The sequence below is a fragment of the Anomaloglossus baeobatrachus genome, chromosome 6, assembly GCF_048569485.1.
Source record: "Anomaloglossus baeobatrachus isolate aAnoBae1 chromosome 6, aAnoBae1.hap1, whole genome shotgun sequence".
In the NCBI taxonomy this organism is placed as follows: Eukaryota; Metazoa; Chordata; class Amphibia; order Anura; family Aromobatidae; genus Anomaloglossus; species Anomaloglossus baeobatrachus.
Window position 1 is genome coordinate 379,353,311 of NC_134358.1, and position 25,288 is coordinate 379,378,598.

Genomic DNA, 25,288 nt, shown 5'->3' on the forward strand with positions numbered 1-25,288 from the left:
TGTGATAATTATTTCATATACAGAAAATGTGCCTCTAGCAAAAAATGAAACCTGGTACAGATGTTTCCTTAAAGCGCACCAATCACCAGGATTTTTCTATATAAACTAAAGCCAGTGCTATACTGGTGCTATCAGGCTGATTCTATACATACCTGTAGTTGTCAGCTCAGATGTATAGGTTTTGAAACACAAGCAAGTAAAGCTTTTGATTGACAGCAGCTGCCAATCAGGTAATAGCTGGGGTGGGTTTTGATAGTGATTCCCACCCCCTGCCTTCACATCCTCCCCCTATCTGTTATTTCTGCTAATTCTATTATAGAGGCGTTTTACTAAGTGGCTAGAAGGATCTGTGCTGATATCATACCCATGTGACCAGAAGTGGCAGGGCCTCAGCCAACATAGCTGATACCAGGAAGCAACATTATTTTTCTGTTGGCTAAGGCCCCGCCCCTTCTGGTCACATCTGTATGACATCAGCACAGGTCCTTCTAGCCACTTAGTAAAACATTTCTATAATAGAATTAATATAAATAACAGATAGGGGGAGGACGGACAGCGAGGGGCCAGGAATCACTATCAAAACACACCCAGCTATTAGCTGACCGACAGCTGCTGCCAATCAAAAAGCTGCTCATTTTGCAAACTTACTTGCTTGTGTTTCAAAACCTATACATCTGAGCTCACACCTAAAGGTATGCCTAGAATCAGCATGATAAGCTGGCTTTAGTTTATATAGGAAGATTCTGGTGATTGGTGCGCTTTAAGGGTTTAGAGATAAATTAAGTATAGTAATTAGTTATGGGTGGACCTGTAATGTAAAAGTCCGGATCCACGCAGGTTCAAAATTACTCGAGCACCGCCCCCTTGCCTGGAGTTCTCAGGAAACTCCAGGTAATGATCCGGATGCAGCAACTCAGGTAATAAAAAAATAAAAAAGGAAAACTAAAGAAAAAAAGGGGAAACCAGGCGCATTATACTTACCTGTCTCCGCACTGCTTTCGGGCCGCTCATTATCCTTCATACAATATGCACTGCTTCCCCCGCCCACCAGCAGTACTGGCATCTCTGATTGGTTGCAGTCAGACAGCGCCTTCACCCTGTGTGACAGCATGTCCGACTGCTTTCAATCACAGCCGTTGTGTGTATGTCCCTAAATTGGTGTAAGGCTACATGCGCACGCTGCGTTTTTTGCTGTTTTTTTGCTGCGTTTTTGGCTGCAGTTTTGTTGTCAGAACTTTCTGACATCTGACTTCCCAGCAAAGTCTATGAGAAGTCAGATTTGCTATGCGCACAAAACGCAGCAAAAACGCACCTACAATTACAAGCATTTTTTGTGATATTTCCAGGCTCTCTCTGACAAGGTGCAGTTTTGGCTGCATTTGGCTGCGTTTTGGCTGCAGTTTTGGCTGCAGTTTGTGAACACAAAAAGATGCAGCCTAAAACTAACTAAATAAACATGTAGCCTAAAACTAACTAAATAAATTAAGAATTGGTCTAGGGTCGCACCATATTATGAAACACAGCACAGGTATAGCATAGGGATACAGGCTGCACCCCCCAGCTGTGCGCTTACTTTGACTGTGTATTAGGCTACATGCGCACGCTGCGTTTTTGCTGCGTTTTTGGCTGCAGTTTTGTGGTCAGAACTTTCTGACATTTGACTTCCCAGCAAAGTCTATAAGAAGTCAGATTTGCTATGTGCACATTGCAGTTTATTTGTCAGCGTTTTATTTATTTTTTTAAAAAAATGCAGCATGTTCATTCTCCTGCGTTTTTGTCAACATTTGTCACAAAAACATAGCAAAAACGCATGTTGTGAAAAACGCACTGAAAACGCAGCAAAAACGCACCTACAATTACAAGCATTTTTTTTTCAGGCTCTCTCTGACAACGTGCAGTTTTGGATGCAGTTTGTGAACACAAAAAGATGCAGCGTGCGCATGTAGCCTTAAAGTAAGGGGAACCGCAAGCGGCTTTTTTTTATTAATTATGTAAATAAATACAGTGGACCTTGGATTAAGAGTAACTTGGTTTGAGAGCGTTTTGCAAGACAAGCAAAGCTTTCTAAAAATGTGTAACTTGGTTTAAGAGCAATGCTTTGCAATAACAGCAAATACTCACCATGCACACTTACGGTTCCATCTGATCACCGCACTCTGACCCGCTCTGGAGGTAACTTTGTGTACATATGTACTGTATACAGTATACCATTTTACAGTATATATGGTACTATATAGCATGTCTATCAATTTGCATTTGTGGATACAGTATTGTACTGTCTTTCTGCTAACCTGTACCGCACATTGCTTGTACTGTAATCTAATTGCCTGTGCTGTATTTCTACCCCACATTTGGCTCAGTTCTGCCCTTATTTTTGGGAGAATAGTTTTGAGGTGTTTTTTGTTTATTGTACTAGAATAAAGGTTGTCATATTTATACACCATTTGTTCTCTCTATAGTTTACCTTCCGCACACCATGAATTCTATTGTAAGCTAATGTGCAATTTATTTTGTTTTATATGTTTTTTACTGTACAGTATTTTGTATCATTGTACTGTAATACTTTTATATGAATACAATACATTATTTTTTATTACTGTAATAAGTTTGTATAAATACATTAAATAGTTTTGGGTTGTGGAACGAATTGTCTGTGTTTCAATTATTTCCTATGGGAAAATTCGGTTTGATATAAGAGTAACTTGGCTTAAGAGCACACTCGTGGAACAAATTATACTCTTAATCCAAGGTTCCACTGTAATTTTAAAAAAAGTGTGCGGTCCCCGGTGTGATACCCAGCCATGATAACGCCGACAGCTAGGGGCTGGTATTCTCAGGCTGGGGAGACCCATGGTTATTGCCCCGTCGCCCCCGGGCTGCAGCCGCCCAGAATTGTTGCATCCATTAAATGCGACAATCCCGGAATTTTACCCAGCTCATACCGATTGTCCTAATGCGGTGGTAATCGAGGTGATAAGGGGTTAATGACATTAAGCTCTACATTACTAATGGGTGGCGTCTATGAGATCCCCCCATCACTAATCCAAAAGTGAAAAAAACAAACACTGAAAAAATCTTTTATTTTAAATAAAATACAAAAAACACCCTCTTTCACCCCTTTATTAGCCCCCAAAACACTCCTGCAGGTCCAACGTAATCCAAACGAGGTCCCATGACAATTCTAGCTCTGCTACATACATACTGAAGGCACAACAGGCGGACACAGAACATGACCGCACACTGTTGGCTTTAGGCAGAGACTGAGCCGCCGCAGCGATGAGCGATGAAGTCACTCAGGTTAACAGCCGAGCTGCCGGACCCGGATCATTAACCGGAGTTCCCTGAGAACTCCGGGCCCGGGTCCGGGGTCGGTGCTCGGGTACTTTTTAACCCGGGCGGATCCGGACTTTTACATCACTAATCAAGAGCTATGGGGGCTGAATTATAATTTATGGAGGACTATAGGAAGTGCATTATAATATATGGAGGACTATGAGGGGTGCATTATAATATATGGAGCAATCTAAGGATGCATTATACTATATGTTTAATTGTATACATTTATGTTATTTTATTCTAAAAAAGTATCTAAACCTTTATGCAACCAACAACGATTCCCACTCTGCCCAGCTTCAGAGGTAGACTATTCCTCAGAATAATAGTTCTCATGGTAAATAAACCTTGGCTCCTTTGGAGATTGAACTTTTATTTCTCTAGACAGGGGGAATGCACTCTTTTTTAGGCCCCCTTCACATGTCCGTGATACACGTGCGTGTTTGGTCCATTTCCGTATATACCGGAGACACGGCCAAACGTGCACCAATGTTAATCTATGATTGTGGTCACACGTGCGTTATTTCATTATGTCCGTGTGTGCGTGTCCGTGATCCGTATGTGTTTGCGTTTTGCACGGATGCATGTCCGTTATCTGCACGGAGCACACACACGTGGACACAATGAAAGTCTATGGGTATGTGCACACACGTTAGTAAACACGTATGCATCTACCTATAGTCCGTGTCCGTTTGGTGTTTTTATTTCTAGTGATGTCGGCTATTCTTTCTATTTCTGTGTATGTCGGTCAATCTCCCTGAGTCCGTCGGTCGATCTCTCTGTCGGTCTCTCTGTCCCTCTCTCACAGTCTGTCGGTCAGTTTCCCCCCCTCTCTCATACTTACCGTTCCCCGATCACCGGCGCGGCGCTGCACGGCATTCACACTGCTGCGGCGGCTTTTACTATTTTGAAAAAGCCGGCCGCTCAATAAACAATCTCCTATTCCCTGCTTTCCCCGCCCACCGGCGCCTATGATTGGTTGCAGTGAGACACGCCCCCACACTGAGTGACAGGTGCCTCACTGCACCCAATCACAGCAGCCGGTGGGCGTGCCTATACTGTGCAGTAAAATAAATAAATAAATAATTTAAAAAAAACGGCGTGCGGTCCCCCCCAATTTTAATGCCAGCCAGATAAAGCCATACGGCTGAAGGCTGGTATTCTCAGGATGGGGAGCTCCACGTTATGGGGAGCCCCCCACCCTAACAATATCAGTCAGCAGCCGCCCAGAATTGCCGCATACATTATATGCGACAGTTCTGGGGCTGTACCGGGCTCTTCCCGATTTGCCCTGGTGCTTTGGCAAATCGGGGTAATAAGGAGTTAATGGCAGCCCATAGGTGCCACTAAATCCTAGATTAATCATGTCAGGCGTCTCCCCGAGATTCCTTTCATGATTAATCTGTAAATTACAGTAAATAAACACACACACACCAGAAAAAATCCTTTATTGGAAATAAAAAACACACACATATACCCTGGTTCAACAATTTAATCAGCCCGAAAAAGCCCTCCATGTCCGGCGTCATCCAGGATGGTCCAGCGTCGTTTCCAGCGCTGCTGCATGGAGGTGACCGGAGCTGCAGAACGGCCCGTAACACACGTGCGTGTTTTTCACGGACGAGTGAAGGGGGCCTTACAGAGATTTTACATGAAACTAATTTTCACACTTTAGATATCTTTTTTTCAAGATTGTAGTCTTTCCTCATAAATAAGATCCTCCATGCCCCTTATCAGTTTTGTGCCTCTTCTTTGTACCTTCTATAACTCCATAGTATCATTTCTGTGATCTGTTGCTGAGAACTGAACTGCATATTTCAGATGAGGTCAGACTAACACTTTATAAGGTAGTAGTATTACACCCCTGTTAAAGTGCTCAAAACCACATTCAAGACATTTAATAACCCTTTAGGTGTTTCACAGGAACTAGAGCAATGTGGAAAGAAAAAATGAAAATATTACTTTTTCCCAAACAAAAAATACATTTTTACAAGGGTAAAAGGAGAAAATGGACAGTACAATTTGTTGTGCAATTTTTCCTGAGTACTCTGATACCCCATATGCAGTGAAAAATTACTGTTTGGGCACACGGCAGGGCTTGAAAGGGAAGGAGCGCCATTTGAACTTTGGAGTGCCATTTGGCTGAAATAGTCGACGCCATGTCACATTTGCAGAGCCACAGATGTGCTCAACGGTGCAAATCCCTAAAAGTGACCCCGTTTTGGACACTACACCCCTCAAGAAATTTTCCTACAGGTGTGGAAAGCACCTTGAACCCATAATATCTTCAAGAATTTTAAAAACTACTTTTGAGACACAGTGCAAAGCTCAGAAAGGAATGAATGACATAATAGAGTTCAGATTTAGTAGGCAGATCCCCCATAAATGACCTCATTTTACAAAGTACACCCCTTAATGAATGGTACAATTAATCTAGGGGGTGAAGTGAGCATATTGATACCACTGGTCTGTCACTCAAATTTATACCATTGGGCGGTGAAGAAAGAATAATTGCTTTTGGCACAAGTTTTTAATTTTTATAGGGGCTAATAAGGAAAAAAATGATACAGGGGCAAGGAGGTACTGGCAAGATGACTGAGACAGACAGGCAGGTGGGTGCGGACAGGAATGGTGGACATGGCAGGGAAGATGGGTATGGGAAGACGGGCACAGGTAAGGGTGACTGACACAAGAATGACGGGAACTGATAACTAGCTAGTAGATTGGTAGACAAACTAAGAGCATTGCACAGGCACCACCTGTAGTGAGAGGTTTTTTTTTTAAAAATACCTAGTGCTTCTCAGCCATAGGCCGAAAGTCATTTCTGGGAAATCGTGTGCCAGCCCTTTAAGAGGAGGGCCGATGTGCATGCGCATGCCCTAAGCACATTCCCGGAGAGCCTGTGTGGTGCGCACAGGCCCTGGAGGGAGAAGTGAGCACAAGTGGACGGCCGCAGAGCAGCAGGGAAGGACGCGACCCGGCCGGGGCGGTGAGTAAGTTGGCATCCCTGCTGGGATGCGGGCGCTACATTTGCAGGTACCAAATTACATGGGACCAAAGAAAAAAAAAGAACAAAAAGGTCTAAATGATTATAACTTTCATTAAATATATATAAGACAAAACAGTTGGCTGGAAAGATAGGGCATCACAAAAAATTGTATATAGCCTGGATAAACCACTTTATAATATAGAGTAGACACTTTACATTTATTACCATATTTATATATTGGGTTTTGATTAGTCAGGTGTATTTTACATTTCATTCAGCACTTTGCTTTTACTGTTATTATATAAATAGCACCTGTCTACTCTATATTATAAAGTGGCTTATCCAGGCTATATGCAATTTTCGGTGACACTCTATCTTTCCAGCCAACTGTTTTGTGTTATACATATTTAATAAAAGTTATAATCATTTAGACCTTTTTGTTCGTTTTTATTCTTTGGTCTTATGTAATTTTCTGAATGGTCTTATTGTCCTTTTAACCCCTACACTCGTGTTCATTTTTAGCATTGTTTAACACTACTTCCTTGGGTGTAGGTACGGGGTTTTTCTTGAACATTTCTGTGATACCAAATCCCATTGGTAAGGATCCTGAGGTGCCAGAACAGCAGAAATCCCCGAAAAGTGACCCCATTTTACAAACTGCAATGAATTCATCTAGGGGAGCAGTGAGCATATTGACACTACAGGTGTGTCACAAAATGTTATACTATCGGGCAGTGAAGAAAATATAATTACATTTTTACCACTAAAATGTTGTTTTAGTCCCAGATTTCCAATTATCACAAGGGGGATAGATAAAATAGAATCTATTACGTGTTACACAATTTCTACTGAATGTGGCAATATTACATATGTGACTGTAGAGTAATGTTTGGTCACACGGTATGCCTCGGGAGTGAAAGACTGCCATTGGACATTTGGAGCACAGTTTTTCCTAAAATAGTTTGCAGACTCCATGTGCAGAGCCCTTAAGTGTTAAAAAAAGCAGGAACCCCCCCTCAAGTGACCACATTTTGAAAATTACACCCCTTTGGGAATTAATTGATAGGCGTAATGATGATTTTGTCATTGAAAAACACCCATGGAGTCAAACACATTGATTGTTGCAGAATTAAAAACTGCAAATAAGCTCTTGTATTGCCCAGTACATTGTACTGCTCATACATTGTGCTCAGCTCATGCTTCTGGAGATCTACACCCCGTAAATTCAGCGGGCTTTCCTCACTACAACAATGCTGAACATGTAGACGTTAACTGTTGTTTAGGCATTCTGTGGCATTCAGAAGAGAGGGGGGTGTTTGGAGGGCAGATTTTGCTGGATTTTTTTTTTGAGGGGGGAGCCATAGCACTTTTCCACTTTGAGCTAGCAGTAGAGTGGAAGCCCCCTATGTTTCCGTTAATAAATGGTGGACTTGAGTGGGGACTTGTTTTTTTTGTGGGTTAAGTTGAATGCTATTGGTGGCAATTTGGGTAACATTCAGAAAAAAAGTGACGCTTAATAGTCAAATTTCTTATAAAACTCTTGATATCCAATAATTTAGAGAACAAATCGAAACTGTAGTCAGGAACATAACTTAAATTTGTAACTGTTTAATTCATAAAAAAGATTATCTGACAGAGTATGTCCTAAATGGACCTTTACAAAAGCCAATAATATTGTACGTAAAAACGTTAGAGGTGACCTCATTAAGTCAGTTAATAAGAAAAGATCTACTAAGCAAACTAAACCTACTGTGTCAATGCAATTCAGTCCTCAGTATAATCAAATTATTTCAAGTATAATCAAGCTATTTTTCAAAAGTGCCTACCCCTGTTTTATGAGGATGAAATTTTGTCTTCAATACTGAAAGAGGGATGTCAAGTTGTTGCCAAGTGAGCTACCACCATCAGCAAAATCGTCTCCCCAAGTGCTTTTGTCTCTCAAGTTCCAACTAAGACATAGTTAGACAATGTGGGTTTTTATATAAATGCAGCTTACAAAGGTGTTGGACTTGCCTCCAAGCAAATGTTACTAAAATCTTCTTCAATCATGATCAGAGTACGGAACACAAAATTAAAAGTTGAGTTAACATACGAAAAATGTTGTATATATCATTAAATGTGTCAGCTGTAAGAAACTACCGTATGTGTGGGATGTACATCTCAAAAAAGTCCGTATTTCGGAACATCTGACTGATATGACCACTACGACTAATCCCCATAAATCTGTCACAAGCGGCTAAAGACTTCATAACTCACCATCAATGAAATTATTATTGCTTGAAGATTTATGGCATACAAAGAGTTAAGAAATCAAAGCGGGAAGGTGATCACATGAAGCGCTTACTCACATGTGAAGTCTTTTGGATCTATCACCTAGGAACTTGTGTGACATCCTGGCCTATCAGATCGTCACAAGGGTGCCGTGCAATCTGCCCTTCTGCATGATACCCGCTCCTCCTTGGTTACGGGTCCTGTCAATTTGGTGTTGCTGCCAACAGGTATACTTAAATCCTGAGGAACACTCTACACCATGCCAACCAAACACCCATTGGGCAGCCTGAGGGGAATAGGGCCACCCAGATGGAGGGATGGAAGAGGGAGGGCAGAAATGTCGGTTGAGTAGTGGTTGAGCAGTGAGACAGAGGTGACAGGATAGGTCACGCTGTGGAGCTGGGCTCCTGTACCCGTCCCAGGTGCCAGACGTTGGGCTGGCCAGAAGGAGCTGGAACCCCGATCGCAGGATGTAGTGGCAGGGAGCACGGTGCTGCTACAGAAAGCAGGCCGGCTGCCATGTGCTACAACAGGGCAGGGACCAGGGCACGACGGGGTACGCGGACCCTAGGCTGGGAAGTAGCTTCACGCAGCCCAGTAATTCACCCGACAGGAACGGAATCTTCAGGAACTGTTCCCCACCCGCTCCAGAATCGGGGTAGTAGCGCAACAAGGGGGATAGGACTTCCCACAATCGTCCAGAAAATCCCAAGCGTGAACACTGAGAGCAAGCTCACCCTGCTAGCCACGCAGGTGAGCGGGACCTGAAACGCTTTAAGTGTAAGGGATCCACACGTAGGACACACAGTGCTATAGGACAAGACTTCAGGTCAACAGGCAACACCAAGAGGACACGGACCCAGCGTGCCCGCCCAAGGACCACAGAGTGCTCAAGAGTTTGGTTTACCTGGTGTCATCATCAGTGACTTTGGACTGTGTGAGTGCACGTTACCCCCCTTGCACCCGACGGGTTCCCCATGCCATCCATCATAGTTTTATCATCTAGCATTCGCCTCCCCTCCATTCCATGGAGGTGTGTGTGTGATCTGCTTCATCTGCACCTGTGATGCTTCCACATTAGTGGGGGTTTAGCTGTATCCTGGTAGAGCATTAGCTTTTGGCCTGGGCGATGTACATACTGCAGCCCAACTTGCTGTGAGTAATACTTGATTTTTGGAGGACATTGTCCTCTTTTTGTTGCTATTTTTATATTTTGTGTAGGGACCTACAGACATGAGGTCCCGTGACGAGGGTGTAGGCTTACGTTTTATGGCCATAAATACCAACAAAAACCTCATATTTTTTTGTTTGTACAGGATACAGCCAGGCCCCTTTCTGTTGGGCCTTGCATTGTAGAGTGTCTGTCCGTGCATGATACACAGTGGGGTACGGCTTGGCAGCCCGCCTGATCTAATAGAAGGGCGTCACCTAATAGGCTGCGGGTTTGTGACTGTGCCATCTGCATGTGAACAGCGCTCTATGCAAGTCACCAGTGTGCAGTTTTATCATCTAGCATTCGCCTCCCCTCCATTCCATGGAGGTGTGTGTGTGATCTGCTTCATCTGCACCTGTGATGCTTCCACATTAGTGGGGGTTTAGCTGTATCCTGGTAGAGCATTAGCTTTTGGCCTGGGCGATGTACACACTGCAGCCCAACTTGCTGTGAGTAATACTTGATTTTTGGAGGACATTGTCCTCTTTTTGTTGCTATTTTTATATTTAGTGTAGGGACCTACAGACATGAGGTCCCGTGACGAGGGTGTAGGCTTACGTTTTATGGCCATAAATACCAACAAAAACCTCATATTTTTTTGTTTGTACAGGATACAGCCAGGCCCCTTTCTGTTGGGCCTTGCATTGTAGAGTGTCTGTCCGTGCATGATAGACAGTGGGGTACGGCTTGGCAGCCCGCCTGATCTAATAGAAGGGCGTCACCTAATAGGCTGCGGGTTTGTGACTGTGCCATCTGCATGTGAACAGCGCTCTATGCAAGCCACTAGTGTGCAGTTTTATCATCTAGCATTCGCCTCCCCTCCATTCCATGGAGGTGTGTGTGTGATCTGCTTCATCTGCACCTGTGATGCTTCCACATTAGTGGGGGTTTAGCTGTATCCTGGTAGAGCATTAGCTTTTGGCCTGGGCGATGTACACACTGCAGCCCAACTTGCTGTGAGTAATACTGGTAGAAGGAGGGCAGAAGTGTCAGTGCAGTTGTCGAGTGGGAGTTGTAGGAGAGAGACAGCGGTGACAGTCCAGGTCACGCTGTGGAGATGGGCTCCTGTACACGTCCCAGGTGCCAGACGCTGGCCTGGCCAGAAGGAGCTGGAACCCCGATCGCAGGATGTAGTGGCAGGGAGCACGGTGCTGCTACAGAAAGCAGGCCGGCTGCTATGTGCTACAACAGGGCAGGGACCAGGGCACGACGGGGTACGCGGACCCTAGGCTGGGAAGTAGCTTCACGCAGCCCAGTAATTCACCCGACAGGAACGGAATCTTCAGGAACTGTTCCCCACCCGCTCCAGAATCGGGGTAGTAGCGCAACAAGGGGGATAGGACTTCCCACAATCGTCCAGAAAATCCCAAGCGTGAACACTGAGAGCAAGCTCACCCTGCTAGCCACGCAGGTGAGCGGGACCTGAAACGCTTTAAGTGTAAGGGATCCACATGTAGGACACACAGTGCTATAGGACAAGACTTCAGGTCAACAGGCAACACCAAGAGGACACGGACACAGCGTGCCCGCCCAAGGGCCACAGAGTGCTCAAGAGTTTGGTTTACCTGGTGTCATCATCAGTGACTTTGGACTGTGTGAGTGCACGTTACCCCCCTTGCACCCGACGGGTTCCCCATGCCATCCATCACCGGACCCCGAGACACCACTCTCCTGCCCACGGAGGAGTTAACAACTTAAGCTGCCACACACCAGCGTCCCCGGGCTCCCCAAACTGGCAGCGGTGGTCCCTCACGTTACCACACACCGTGGGTGGCGTCACGAACATTATCCCAAAACCACAAATTTTCCCCCCTTTATTTCCGAGGGTGCCACGCTACGCCGCCTCGGATCCGGAGACCACTCGAGCCACTGAGGATTCGGGTCTGAGCAGCCCGTCGGCTGTCGCGGGGGTGGCACAATCCCACAAACTAACCCCCGCTGATTGGTGGTACATGTCGCTAGTTCCAAAAGGAGGGTGCGTGCGTTGACTGCCGTGCCAGCCAAAGGGCGGTGTACATCACAGGAGCAGGCTTCCAGACACGTGGTACATAACGCAAGCCAGAGTCAATCACATGATCCGCATCACTGCCAGAGTGTGACTCACCAGCATTAGGAATATATAAGCTGCATTGTCACTCCATTTATATACTTATGTCACATTATATGAGGTTCTACCCTGATACAGTCTTTATTACAGACCTCCATTATTTATTGCCGCGTGACTTTATACAGTGCCTACAAGTAGTATTCAACCCCCTGCAGATTTAGCAGGTTTACACATTCGGAATTAACTTGGCATTGTGACATTTGGACTGTAGATCAGCCTGGAAGTGTGAAATGCACTGCAGCAAAAAAGAATGTTATTTTTTTTTTTTTTTTTTTTTTTTAAATTGTGAAAAGTTTATTCAGAGGGTCATTTATTATTCAACCCCTCAAACCACAAGAATTCTGTTTGGTTCCCCTAAAGTATTAAGAAGTATTTCAGGCACAAAGAACAATGAGCTTCACATGTTTGGATTAATTATCTCTTTTTCCAGCCTTTTCTGACTAATTAAGACCCTCCCCAAACTTGTGAACAGCACTCATACTTGGTCAACATGGGAAAGACAAAGGAGCATTCCAAGGCCATCAGAGACAAGATCGTGGAGGGTCACAAGGCTGGCAAGGGGTACAAAACCCTTTCCAAGGAGTTGGGCCTACCTGTCTCCACTGTTGGGAGCATCATCCGGAAGTGGAAGGCTTATGGAACTACTGTTAGCCTTCCACGGCCTGGACAGCCTTTGAAAGTTTCCACCCGTGCCGAGGCCAGGCTTGTCCGAAGAGTCAAGGCTAACCCAAGGACAGCAAGGAAGGAGCTCCGGGAAGATCTCATGGCAGTGGGGACATTGGTTTCAGTCAATACCATAAGTAACGTACTCCACCGCAATGGTCTCCGTTCCAGACGAGCCCGTAAGGTACCTTTACTTTCAAAGCGTCATGTCAAGGCTCGTCTACAGTTTGCTCATGATCACTTGGAGGACTCTGAGACAGACTGGTTCAAGGTTCTCTGGTCTGATGAGACCAAGATCGAGATCTTTGGTGCCAACTACACACGTGACGTTTGGAGACTGGATGGCACTGCATACGACCCCAAGAATATCATCCCTACAGTCAAGCATGGTGGTGGCAGCATCATGCTGTGGGACTGTTTCTCAGCCAAGGGGCCTGGCCATCTGTTTCGCATCCATGGGAAGATAGATAGCACGGCCTACCTGGAGATTTTGGCCAAGAACCTCCGCTCCTCCATCAAGGATCTTAAGATGGGTCGTCATTTCATCTTCCAACAAGACAACAACCCAAAGCACACAGCCAAGAAAACCAAGGCCTGGTTCAAGAGGGAAAAAATCAAGGTGTCGCAGTGGCCTAGTCAGTCTCCTGACCTTAACCCAATTGAAAACTTGTGGAAGGAGCTCAAGATTAAAGTCCACATGAGACACCCAAAGAACCTAGATAACTTGGAGAAGATCTGCATGGAGGAGTGGGCCAAGATAACTCCAGAGACCTGTGCCGCCTTATCAGGTCTTATAAAAGATGATTATTAGCTGTAATTGCAAACATGGGTTATTCCACAAAATATTAAACCTAGGGGTTGAATAATAATTGACCCACACTTTTATGTTGAAAATTTATTAAAATTTAACTGAGCAACATAACTTGTTGGTTTGTAAGATTTATGCATCTGTTAATAAATCCTGCTCTTGTTTGAAGTTTGCAGGCTCTAACTTATTTGCATCTTATCAAACCTGCTAAATCTGGAAGGGGTTGAATACTACTTGTAGGCACTGTATATACTATTATACCGTTGGATGAGTGAAGGAAATGAGGGACCGCACTCTGTACCGCTGTGCAGGAATCTTTAGTTTATTAGACGGTGCAGGGTAAAAAGCAGGAGACGAGCTGTGAGCTGGCTCCCAGGTAGGGGACGACAGCTGTTTATACCCTTACTCGCAATATGTATCAATTTTTGTAGACTTTTATTCATTGGGTACTTATACACAGTCTACTATTATTGTTTATTTTACATGTAATATCTAACTGCTATTTTTAAAAGAATTGGGAACAGTGTATACCTTGTTATTTAAGAATTAATGTTATTTTTTCTTACATCTATGTTAGTTACATCTTTGGTTCAATATCTACATTTAGCCACCTGAGTACATGAGATGACATGTTAAGAGCACTTGGATTGAGTACATCAGCCATTCTCTCCTCTTTGGTATACACAGAGATAAAGAATCCATTCAGTAATTGTGTCTTCTCTTGATCCTCGGAGACCAGCTCCCTCTTACCATTGTTTAGGGGACCCCATCTGTGCGGATTTTGTTTTGATAAGTATTTTAATAATTTCTTGGCTATCTGTTGTTCATTTTCTACTTTAGCTGATTTCATTACCTTTTTTGCAGCTTCTATTGAGTTTTATATGCTGCTATTATACTGCACTGAGCGCACATCTATTACTGTCTTTGTGAATATAACCAATTATGGTATTGTACTCTAACGCTGGACAAGCACAGTGCACAAGTTGTGCTCATGTTACACAGTTATCACTTAAAGAAGTTGTCCAGTTACCAAAACTGATTTTTTTTTTTCTGATAAATCTTGCTAATATGTGCCCCTCAACACATCTATTATGTTTTTTCAGCAAAATTACCTTTTATTGTGCACCAGCAGCACATGCTCATTGCTGGCTACAGCTCTGATGGGGTTAATCTCTCCTCTGACTTCCTGTGTTCAGTTCCTACAAGTCCCAGAATTCTTTGTGGCTCTAGGGCGGTGTCTAGCTTATCTAACACACCCATTGTGTCTAATACACCCACTCTGCTCCCATCCAAACCCTCCTCCCTGCCTCTTCCCAGTGGATGTGCACTGAGAGCAATCACACAGAGACAGCAGCAGCTCTACACAGCCAGGGGAAGAAAGTGTGTGTGCGCGTATATACAGTGTATGTGTATGTGTGCGCGTATATATAGTGTATGTGTATGTGTGCGCGTATATACAGTGTGTGTGTGTGTATATACAGTGTGTGTGCATATATACAGTGTGTGTGTATATACAGTGTGTGTGTGTATATACAGTGTGTGTGTGAGTGTGTATGTGTGTGTGTATGTCATACTCACCTGTCTGCAGGGTCCCGGTGCCATGCCCTTTTTCCAGCCCCTGTCTCGGTACCGCCGCTCTGGCTGTGTGCAGTCTCCCCGGGGCACGTACGAAGCTTCCAGGACCTGGCGCTGGATCACCTGATGCAGTCACCTGACGCATCAGGTGATCGATTCTCGCGGTGTCGCCGGCTTTTTCGCGCCCGGACGGCTATCAGCTGATCCTGCCGTCAGGGGACTTCATCAGCTGATTACCGGCCGCTCCTGCAGCGATGGGCCAGGATCAGACTCTCATCCGATCGCTGCAGGAGCTGCCGGTAATCAGCACATAAGTGAGTATGTATTTATTTTTATTTTTTTTTCTAATGATGCATCAGCTGATTGTATAAACGGCTTTTATACAATCAGCTGCTGTGTCATGTGATTCACGTAGTTTAACCTGACACATCATCTGATCACTTTGCCTTCCAGCAAACCGATCAGATGATATTGGATCCTGATTGGACGGCGCGGGACCCTTGACCCAGGATTATTGCGGAGGGGGGGTTTATTTCAGTAAAGATGGAGTCACTAATTGTGTTGTGTTTTATTTCTAATAAAAATATTTTTCTGTGTGTTGTGTTTTTTTTTTTATCATTACTAGAAATTCATGGTGGCCATGTCTAATATTGGCGTGACACCATGAATTTCGGGCTTAGGGCTAGCTGATAATATACAACTAACTCCATTATTACCCAGCTAGCCACCCGGCATCAGGGCAGCTGGAAGAGTTGGATACAGCGCCAGAAGATGGCGCTTCTATGAAAGCGCCATTTTCTGGGGTGGCTGCGGACTGCAATTCGCAGTGGGGGTGCCCAGAAAGCTTGGGCACCCTGCACTGTGGATTCCAATCCCCAGCTGCCTAGTTGTACCCGGCTGGACACCAAAATTAGGCGAAGCTCACGTCATTTTTATTTTAAATTATTTCATGAAATTCATGAAATAATTAAAAAAAAAAAAGGGCTTCTCTATATTTTTGGTTCCCAGCCGGGTACAAATAGGCAGCTGGGGGTTGGGGGCAGCCCGTACCTGCCTGCTGTACCCGGCTAGCATACAAAAATATGGCGAAGCCCATGTCATTTTTTTTTTCTTTTTGGGTAAAAAACTGCATACAGTCCTGGATGGAGGATGCTGAGCCTTGTAGTTGTGCAGCTTCTGTCTGGTCTCCTGCATACACTAGTGAATGGAGGATGCTGAGCCTTGTAGTTCTGCAGCTGCTGTCTGCTCTCCTGCATACACTAGTTCTGCAGCTGCTGTCTGCTCTCCTGCATACAATGAACATTTTGAATAAGGAAATGACATCAGACCTTTTTTTTTTTTTCATCAACAATCTTTAATGGCATTGTGCACTGATTAAAAACGCAGTGAGCAAAAACGCAGCAAAAAACGCACCAAATCGCGGCAAAAACGTGACATGCAGCACCGCAGGTGACAGAGCAGAGCAAGTTGGTGACATGCTCTGCTCTGACACATAGTGTGCTGCATGTCACTGTATCCACTCTGGGACTTGTTGTGCAGGTGACCGGATGATACATGTCACTAACTTGCTCCACTCTGTGACTTCTGCAGCATTGTTCCAACTGTATACACTCTCACCTGAACAAGTCTCAGAGTGGGGCAGTTATTGACATGTATCATCCGGTCACCTGCACAACAAGTCCCATAGTGGAGACAGATAGTGAAATGCAGCATCCGGTCACCTGCACAACAAGTACCAGAGTGGAGAAAGATAGTGACATGCAGCACACTATGTGTCAGAGCAGAGCATGTCACTGTCTCCACTCTGGTACTTGTTGTGCAGGTGACCGGATGCTACATGTCACTAACTGTCTCCACTGTGGGACTTGTTGTGCAGGTGACCGGATGATACATGTCACTAACTGCCCCACTCTGTGATTTCTGCTGCATAGTACCAACTGTATACACTCTCACCTGCACAATAAGTCCCATAGTGGAGACAGATAGTGACATGCAGCACACTATGTGTCAGAGCAGAGCATGTCACTGTCTCCACTCTGGGACTTGTTGTGCAGGTGACAGAGTGGAACAGATTGGTCCCATGCAGCGTCGGGTCACCTGTGCTGCTGGTGGGAGTATATGATCACACTGCCGACACCGCCCGCTCTCCTGACAGCTGAGCACAGCGGGCGGGTGGACAGTGTGATCACATACTTGCGTGACAGGGGGGATTTCAGTGGAGGAAACCCCCCCTGTACTCCACACTGGAGCCCGTACCTCCCACAGATGACGGAGGGTAAGAGCGCGCTCTGCCTTCACCGCTCCACACTGGCGTCCTCTGGCTCCTCCCCTCGATGCTGTGCTGTGACGTGCGGTAGTCACCGCCCACAGCCCTGTCAATCAGTGTGAGTGGCGCCGGCATCCTGTGACGTACCCGTCTAGTTTGAGAGCCCGGAAATGCCGGGACATCAGAGGGTGCCGGCGGCCACAGCTCCAGGGGGTCATGTGACAGGCACTGAGCGTGCAGGATAGCGCCGCTCAGTGCCAGAACTGGAAACAGAAGACAATGGAGAAGATGCATACAATGGTAAGTGACAATCATTGGTGAAAAAAAAAAATGGGTGAACCACCCCTTTAAGTCTATACATATTTTCATAGACACACTAATTGCTGCTGCTAAGCAATGTTTCCAGCAAGAAGAGAACCATAAGTCTATTACTGTTTTGCACAGACATGGGAGATTTGCATCTGCTTCTTCTTAGGCCCCTTTCACACATCAGTTTTTTACCGTCAGTCACAATCCGTTGGCTCGATGGATCGACGGATCCGTTGCAGATTGTGGAAAAACTAAAGCGACGGATCCGACTGGCTGGCTATATTTGATACTAAATAAAATAAATTGGAGCATGCTCAGTTAAAAAAAACGGAATCCGTCACCGGATTCCGTCATTTGATGGATTACGAGTTACGACGGATCCTGCGCCCATTGGCTTCCATTCTACCAAACGACAGACGGTGACGGATCCGTCGCTGTCCGATTTTTCGACATAGACAAAAAACGTTACTTTGTCTCCGTCCAACGGACAAACAATTTTGGACGGATCCGTCGAATCACGGATGAAACGTGAGGCCATCCGTCGCAATCTGTCGGTAATACAAGTCAATGAGAAAAAAATGGATCCAGCGGCATCAGTCGTTGGATCCGTTGTTTTTCAAAATTCGACGGATGGTGACTGACTGCAAAAAACTGATGTGTGAAAGGGGCCTTACTTTGGATTATGGACATGAGTAGACTGCAAAAGTGATATTTCCAGTACAAATTGTTTTCAGGAGATGGAGAGAACAAGGTGATCTCCCTGTGCTGCTTGTATAGATGAACAATACACGTGGTGAATTAAAACTGATGTATTAAATCTATTTGATTTAATAAAACCCTTTTAATTCACTGTATTCATATTATTCATCTATGCAAGCAGTAAGGCTATGTGCGCACTTTGCTTTTTACCTGCTTTTCCGTTTTAATGCCAAAATGCATGCGTTCTGCTTTTCAAGCATAGTCTATGGGAATTTGGGATTTCTTGTGCGCTCTATGCTGTTCAAAACGCTGCTTTTTTGCTGCAGAAATTTGGGCAAAAACTCTGCATTTTAAAGAAGCAACATGTCAATTGTTTTTGCCATTTGCGTTTTGAACTGCAAGTACCTCGATGCAAAGTGCACACATAGCCTAAAGAAGAGTTTTTGCCCAAATTTCTGCCACAACGACACAGCGTTTAGAACAGCATAGTGTGCACAAGAAACCCAAATTCCCATAGACTTTGCTTGAAAAGCAGAACGCATGCATTTTGGCATTAAAACGCTACAGTTGAAAAAGCAGTGAAAAAGCAGGTAAAAAGCAAAGTGCGCACATAGCCTAAAGGAAAATCACCTTGTTCTCTCCATCTCCTGCATCTGGCTCTTTGAGCCCATGGTCTGAAGTGGCTTATGATATCTACTATGCCTCATATCTACTTTAGGCCTGAAGCACACATCCGTCAAACACGTACGTGTTTGGTCCGTTCCCGTATGTACCGGAGACACGGACAAACATGCACCAATGTTAATCTATCATTGAGGTCACAAGTGTGTTATTCCATAAGGTCCGTGTGTGCGTGTACATGATCCGTATGTGTTTCCGTTTTGCACGGAAGCATGTCCGTTTTCTGCACGGAACACGTACACACGGACCCCATGAAAGTCAATGGGTATGTGCGAACAAGTACGTGACATGGATGCATCTCCGTATGGTCCGTGTAAGTTTTGTGCTTTTTTCTAGCGATGTCGGTCATTCTTTCTTTTTCTGTGTATGTCAGTCAATCTCCCTCAGTCCGTCGGTCGGTCTCTCTCTGTCTGTCTGTCTCTCTCTATGTCTTGTCTGTCCCTCTCTCTGTCTGTCGGTCAGTCTCCCCCCTCTCTCATACTTACCGTTCCCCGATCACCGGCGCGGCTCTGCACAGCTGTTCATTAAACTCCGGCGGCTTTTACTATTTTGAAAAAGCCGGGTGCTCATTAATCAATCTCGTATTCCCTGCTTTCCCCGCCCACCGGCGCCTATGATTGGTTGCAGTGAGACACGCCCCCATGCTGAGTGACAGCTGTCTCACTGCAACCAATCACAGCCGCCGCTGGGCGGGTCTATACTCAGCAGTAAAAAAAAAAAATAAGTAAAAAAAAACGACGTGCGGTTCCCCCCCCCATTTTGATACCAGCCAGGGTAAAGTCACATGGCTGAAGGCTGGTATTCTCAAGATGGGGAGCTCCACATTATGGGGAGCCCCTCCAGCCTAACAATAACAGCCAGCAGCCGCCCAGAAATGCCGCATCCATTAGATGCGACAGTTCTGGGACTCTAGCCGGCTCTTCCCGAATTGCCCTGGTGCGTTGGCAATCGGGGTAATAAAGAGTTAATGGCAGCAGCCCATAGCTGCCACTAACGCCAAGATTAATTATTGCAGGCATCTCCCCGAGATACCTGTCATGATTAACCTGTAAGTTACAGTAAATAAACACACACAACAAAAAATCCTTTATTTGAAATAATAAACACTAAAAAATACCCTCGTTCACCAATTTATTATGCCCCAAATACCCATCCATGTCCGGCGTAATCCACGGAGGTCCAGCATCGCTTCCAGCTCTGCTACATGAAAGTGACAGAAGCTGCAGAAGAACACCGCCGCTCCCGACAGCTCCACGCAGCAACTGAGGCGAGCCGCGCGATCAGCTGTGCTGTCACTCAGGTTACTCGCGGCCACCGCTGGATCCTCCACCTGTGACAGCAAGTCGCCCGAGTGACAACGATGAAGTCACAGGTGAGTTGCAGTCACGGGGGTGGAGGATCCAGCTAGCCGCGGGTAACCTGAGTGACGGCAGCGCTAATCGCGCTGCTCACTTCAGTCACTCAGGGGATTAGCGGTCACTGGTGAGTCCTTCACAGGTGACCGCTAATCAGTACGCGACACCCAGACAGAGCCGCGGTATGACAATGAAGTCGGGTGAAGTTCACCCGAGTTCCCTCTCAGCGCGCGACTCTGTCTGCTGTCAGCGGGTATGTAGCGACATTTTACATCACACACACGGACATTTCACACGGAAAACACACTCACATGTCAGTTACAAATCTCACGCACACATGGGCATTACACAAGCACACACGGCTAGCATACGCCGGTCACACAGATGCCACACGGACCATAAAAACTGACACAAAAACGGGACATGGACCCGAAAAATGGATCGTAACACACGTGCGTGCATTTTCACGGATGTGTGTTTCAGGCCTTACTCAGGTGACCTCCCCAGTACATTCTTATCCTCCTATCCCAGGATACGACCCTATTGCGTTGTCTCAGGTTAACTCCCCAGCACATTCTCACCCTCCTATCCCGGATAAGACCTTATTGCGCTGTCTCAGGTGAGCTTCCCAGCACATTCTCACCCTCCCATCGCGGATAGGATCCCATTGTGCTGTCTCAGGGGAGCTCTCCAAGTATATTCTCACCCTCCTGTCCCGAAGAAGATTGTATCATGCTGTTTTCAGCTTTATCTACCAGTACAAATGGTTAGAATTAACTACTCACTCCAGACCACACAAGTAGTAATCTGTATCTAATCACATATGCCCACAATATGGCTAAAAATGTGGAAGCCAAACCTTCACAGAGAATGAGAACACACTGGCAAATACTGTAGAAAAACATTACAAGGGCCTGTGATAGATTCTATGTTTGGCTGTCATCTCACAATAAATAAAGACACAAGAAGCTACTAGATAAGTGGCAATGGAAGTATATAATTATCATACAGGTGCACTACTGTCATGCTATCAATCATCTGAAACAATAAAGGCCACAAGTAAGCATTTTTATGCCTATGAAAACATGGGTGCTTACCTCAAGTTTCTTAACAGTTCACAATCTACCCTTATATGTCATTTGTCAATATTTAAAGGGGATTATTTTTTTCTTTTTTACAGTCAGAAACCTCTCCTGCTGGCGATTCTCCTGCTTCCGCTGAGATCATGTTGACAGAGCAGCTCTTCCTCTTCCGCTCTGTCCTGTTAACAGGACATGACTGCTGATGTCATACTTACTGACAGATAGTCACCCCCCCCCCACCCGGACCCTAACTGCTGGGAGCTGGCTGTCAATCTACATGACATTGCCAATCACATCTTGTTAACAGAGCAGTTCAGAAGAGAAAGAGCTGCTCTGTCAACATGATGTCCAGCAAAAGCAGCAGTAGCAATTTGTGACCACTCTGATCCAGGTAAAACAGGCAGTTAGCAACTACCTGGCTGTTAGTTCTTATGACCATAGTAAAAAAATATTAAATAGTCCTATATAATCCCTTTAAGCCGTAAGTGACTAGTATATGGATAACAGTGTCCATGCTGTCTTTGATTTTCTAAATTCACTATGGATCTAATTTCTTTCAGGAGACTGTTAGGAAAACTTGTATATCCATTTTGCAGGAGGAGAAGTCAAGAATAGGAAAATAGGGTTGGATAAAGAGAACTAGTTTAAAAATCTGAAGAGAATGGAACCATAGACGTGAACATTTCTGCATAGTAATTCCAAAGGAGCACGGTAACTCAGTGGTTGGCACTCTTGCCTTGCCATGCTGATATGTGAACGAAATTAGCAGCTACACAGAGCATGTATGTTCTCCCTAAGCTTATATGGGTTTCCCCAGGATTATCTGGTTGACTTCCACATGCCAAAAACAAAACAATATTGTAGGTTAATTAACTTTTAAACAAATACAAAAGTCTCCAGTGTGTGTCTGTATCTATGTAGAGTATGATACATAAGAAACGTAGATTATGAGCCCCTATCCTATGAGTACATGGGCTGATGTGATGGATGACAATTATTGTCATTGGCACTGTCATTGGATAACTGATAACAATTTGCACATTTAGGGTTCTCATTTGTTAAACAAATGCTCCGTAAGAAAATTAATCACTTACCAACACTTTTCGGCCGGATTTTTTGAAGAATGAAAAAATTGTGTGAAAGATGTTTTCCTTTTCCTGTGGAATCACACACGGGGCTGGGTTTTTGTGGAATGTACACTGTGCTTTGTCTTGGGCAATCTAAAGAGAAATACATTGTATTGTCACATTTATGTCCTTGGTACATGCTTCACTATGACCATTCATACATTTCTGGACTTGTTACCAAAATTACTCCTAAATAATGATGTGAAGGAATAAAACACTATTATTCCACGGATTAGGAATATCTGTTGCGAGTTATTACCTCAGTGTGCATACGCCATGAACAGCTTCGCTTAGCACATGGTCAATTAGAAAAATATACTGAAATAAGCACATTTGTTATGAACTTTTTTGTTAGAATATTTTCATTTTTCCCCATATTGCAGTTTGAAGCTTGGATTAAGTATGGACTTAGTAGAAAAGGAAAATATTGATAGTGCATATTTTTTACCGACTGACTTTCTTTGCGAGAATGTGGCTATACAATGGCCTTTAATAAGACATACTGTGTATTTACAGTGCCTTGAAAAGTATTCATACCCCCTGAACTCTTCTGCAATTTTTCTTGTTACACCCACAAACAAATGTATTTTATGTAATATACCGGCACTAAGTAGCAAGTAGAATTGTGGGGATGATCAAAACTACCACAACAGCGCAAAGACCACTCATCAAGGAGATCTATCAATCAAAGCAATACCCCATATATAAAATATAACCTTTAAAAATCAATTTTAACCCTATGGGAGTAGCAAAGAGTTAATCATGACCCTCACTTTAAGAATATATCAGTGTTGATTATTCAATCTGATGTAGCCTTGTGCATTTGATGGGCTATATTCCATCGGTGGCTATTATCTACTGATATATATATGTTTTACCTCTAATCTAATGAGCTGATTCTCATCATTGTCCCGCTGTCTGTGCTCTCTGACATGCTGATATGGACAGAGCACAGACAGCGGGCGAACGAGGAGAGGTATGTATTTATTCCCTACACAGTGGGGGCGTATAATGCTATAATGGGCTGCAGAGCCCTGTGTGGGGGAGGGTGCAGAGTGCTGTATGGAAGGGTGCAGAGCCCTGCATGCCTCCCAACCATCCCGGATTCTGCGGAACTGCCCCGATTTTAGAGGTGTGTCCCTCACTCCTGCGATTCACAGCTGATGTCCCGGCTCCTCCCCTCAGTGCAGTGAATAAATTAAATTAAATTATCATCAGCTCTGGATTATCAAGGCGGCTGGGACTCGAACCCATGAACCATGAGAGCCCATTGTTACATAGGCAGCAGCTCTACCACTGAGCCACTGCCTGTATGGAAGAACATAGGCAGTTTTGGTTATCTTGACCTCTATATTGCTGTTGATAAACCAGAAGCAGATTATTCAGCTGCAAAGATGGATGGATGGATGATAGAGGGATGGATGATAGAGGGATGATAGAGGGATGGATGGATGATAGAGGGATGGATGATAGAGGTATGATAGAGGGATGGATGGATGATAGAGGGATGGATGATAGAGGGATGGATGGATGATAGAGGGATGGATGATAGAGGTATGATAGAGGGATGGATGGATGATAGAGGGATGGATGATAGAGGGATGATAGAGGGATGGATAGATGATAGAGGGATGGATGATAGAGGGATGGATAATAGAGGGATGATAGAGGGATGGATGGATGATAGAGGGATGGATGATAGAGGGATGATAGAGGGATGTATGGATGATAGAGGGATGGATGATAGAGGGATGGATGATAGAAGGATGGATGATAGACGGATGATAGACGGATGGATGGATGATAGAGGGATATATAGATACATGACAGATAATAGATAGATGGATGGATAGATAGATAGAAGGATAGATAGAAGGATAGATAGACTTGATAGATAGATAGATAGAAGGATAGATAGGATAGATAGATATAATTGATAGATAGATAGATATAATTGATAGATAAATATAATTGATAGATAGATAGAAGGATAGATAGATAGAAGGATAGATAGATAGATAGATAGATATAATTGATAGATAGATATAATAGACTAGAAGGTGGCCCGATTCTACGCATCGGGTATTCTAGAATTTACGTATTGTGTAGTTCATGTATGATTTTTGTTATATATATATATATATATATGTTGTTGTGTGTAGTTACCAAGTGTTTGTGTAGGGCGCTGTACATGTTCTGGGTGTTGTCTGGGTGTGGCGGGGGGTGAGAGCGGTGTTGTATGTGTGTTGCGTGTGTTGCGTTGTTTGTGGAGCGCTGTGTGTCTGTAGTGTTGTGTGCGTGTGTGTTGCGTGGTTTGTGTGGGTGTGGTGTGTTTTGGGGGGAGGTATGTTTTGTGCAATGTGTGTGTTGTGCGGTATGTGCGTATATTTATGTATGCCGCGGTGTTTGTATGTTGGGTGTTGTGTGTGTGCGGCGTTGTCTGTGTGTGTGGGTGTCTGTGTATGGCGGTGTTTGTGGTTCCCAGTGTGTGTGTGGTGTGTTATGTGTGTGTGTTGGGGGGAGGTGTGCACCTCCCATCATGCCCCATCCCCCATGCTGCGCACCTCCCATCGTGCTCCATCCCCCATGCTGCCCACCCCCATCGTGCTCCATCCCCTATGCTGCGCATTCCCCATCGTGCTCCATCCCCGATGCTGCGCACCCCCCATCGTGCTCCATCCCCCATGCTGCGCACTCCCTATCGTGCTCCATCCCCCATGCTGCGCACTCCCCATCATGCTCCATCCTCCATGCTGCGCACTCCCCATCGTGCTCCATCCCCCATGCTGCGCACCCCCCATCGTGCTACA

General features: G+C 44.9%; 1 protein-coding gene across 1 annotated transcript in view; it reads right to left on the bottom strand.

The window, feature by feature from the left end:
- The window catches only part of ITGA9 (integrin subunit alpha 9), a 644,853-nt gene that overhangs the window by 72,463 nt on the left and 547,102 nt on the right, over nucleotides 1–25,288 (bottom strand). The window contains exon 24 of the mRNA XM_075316572.1: nucleotides 22,446–22,571. Within this exon, the coding sequence (XP_075172687.1) occupies nucleotides 22,446–22,571 (126 nt within the window). The remainder of the gene's footprint in view (nucleotides 1–22,445; nucleotides 22,572–25,288) is intronic.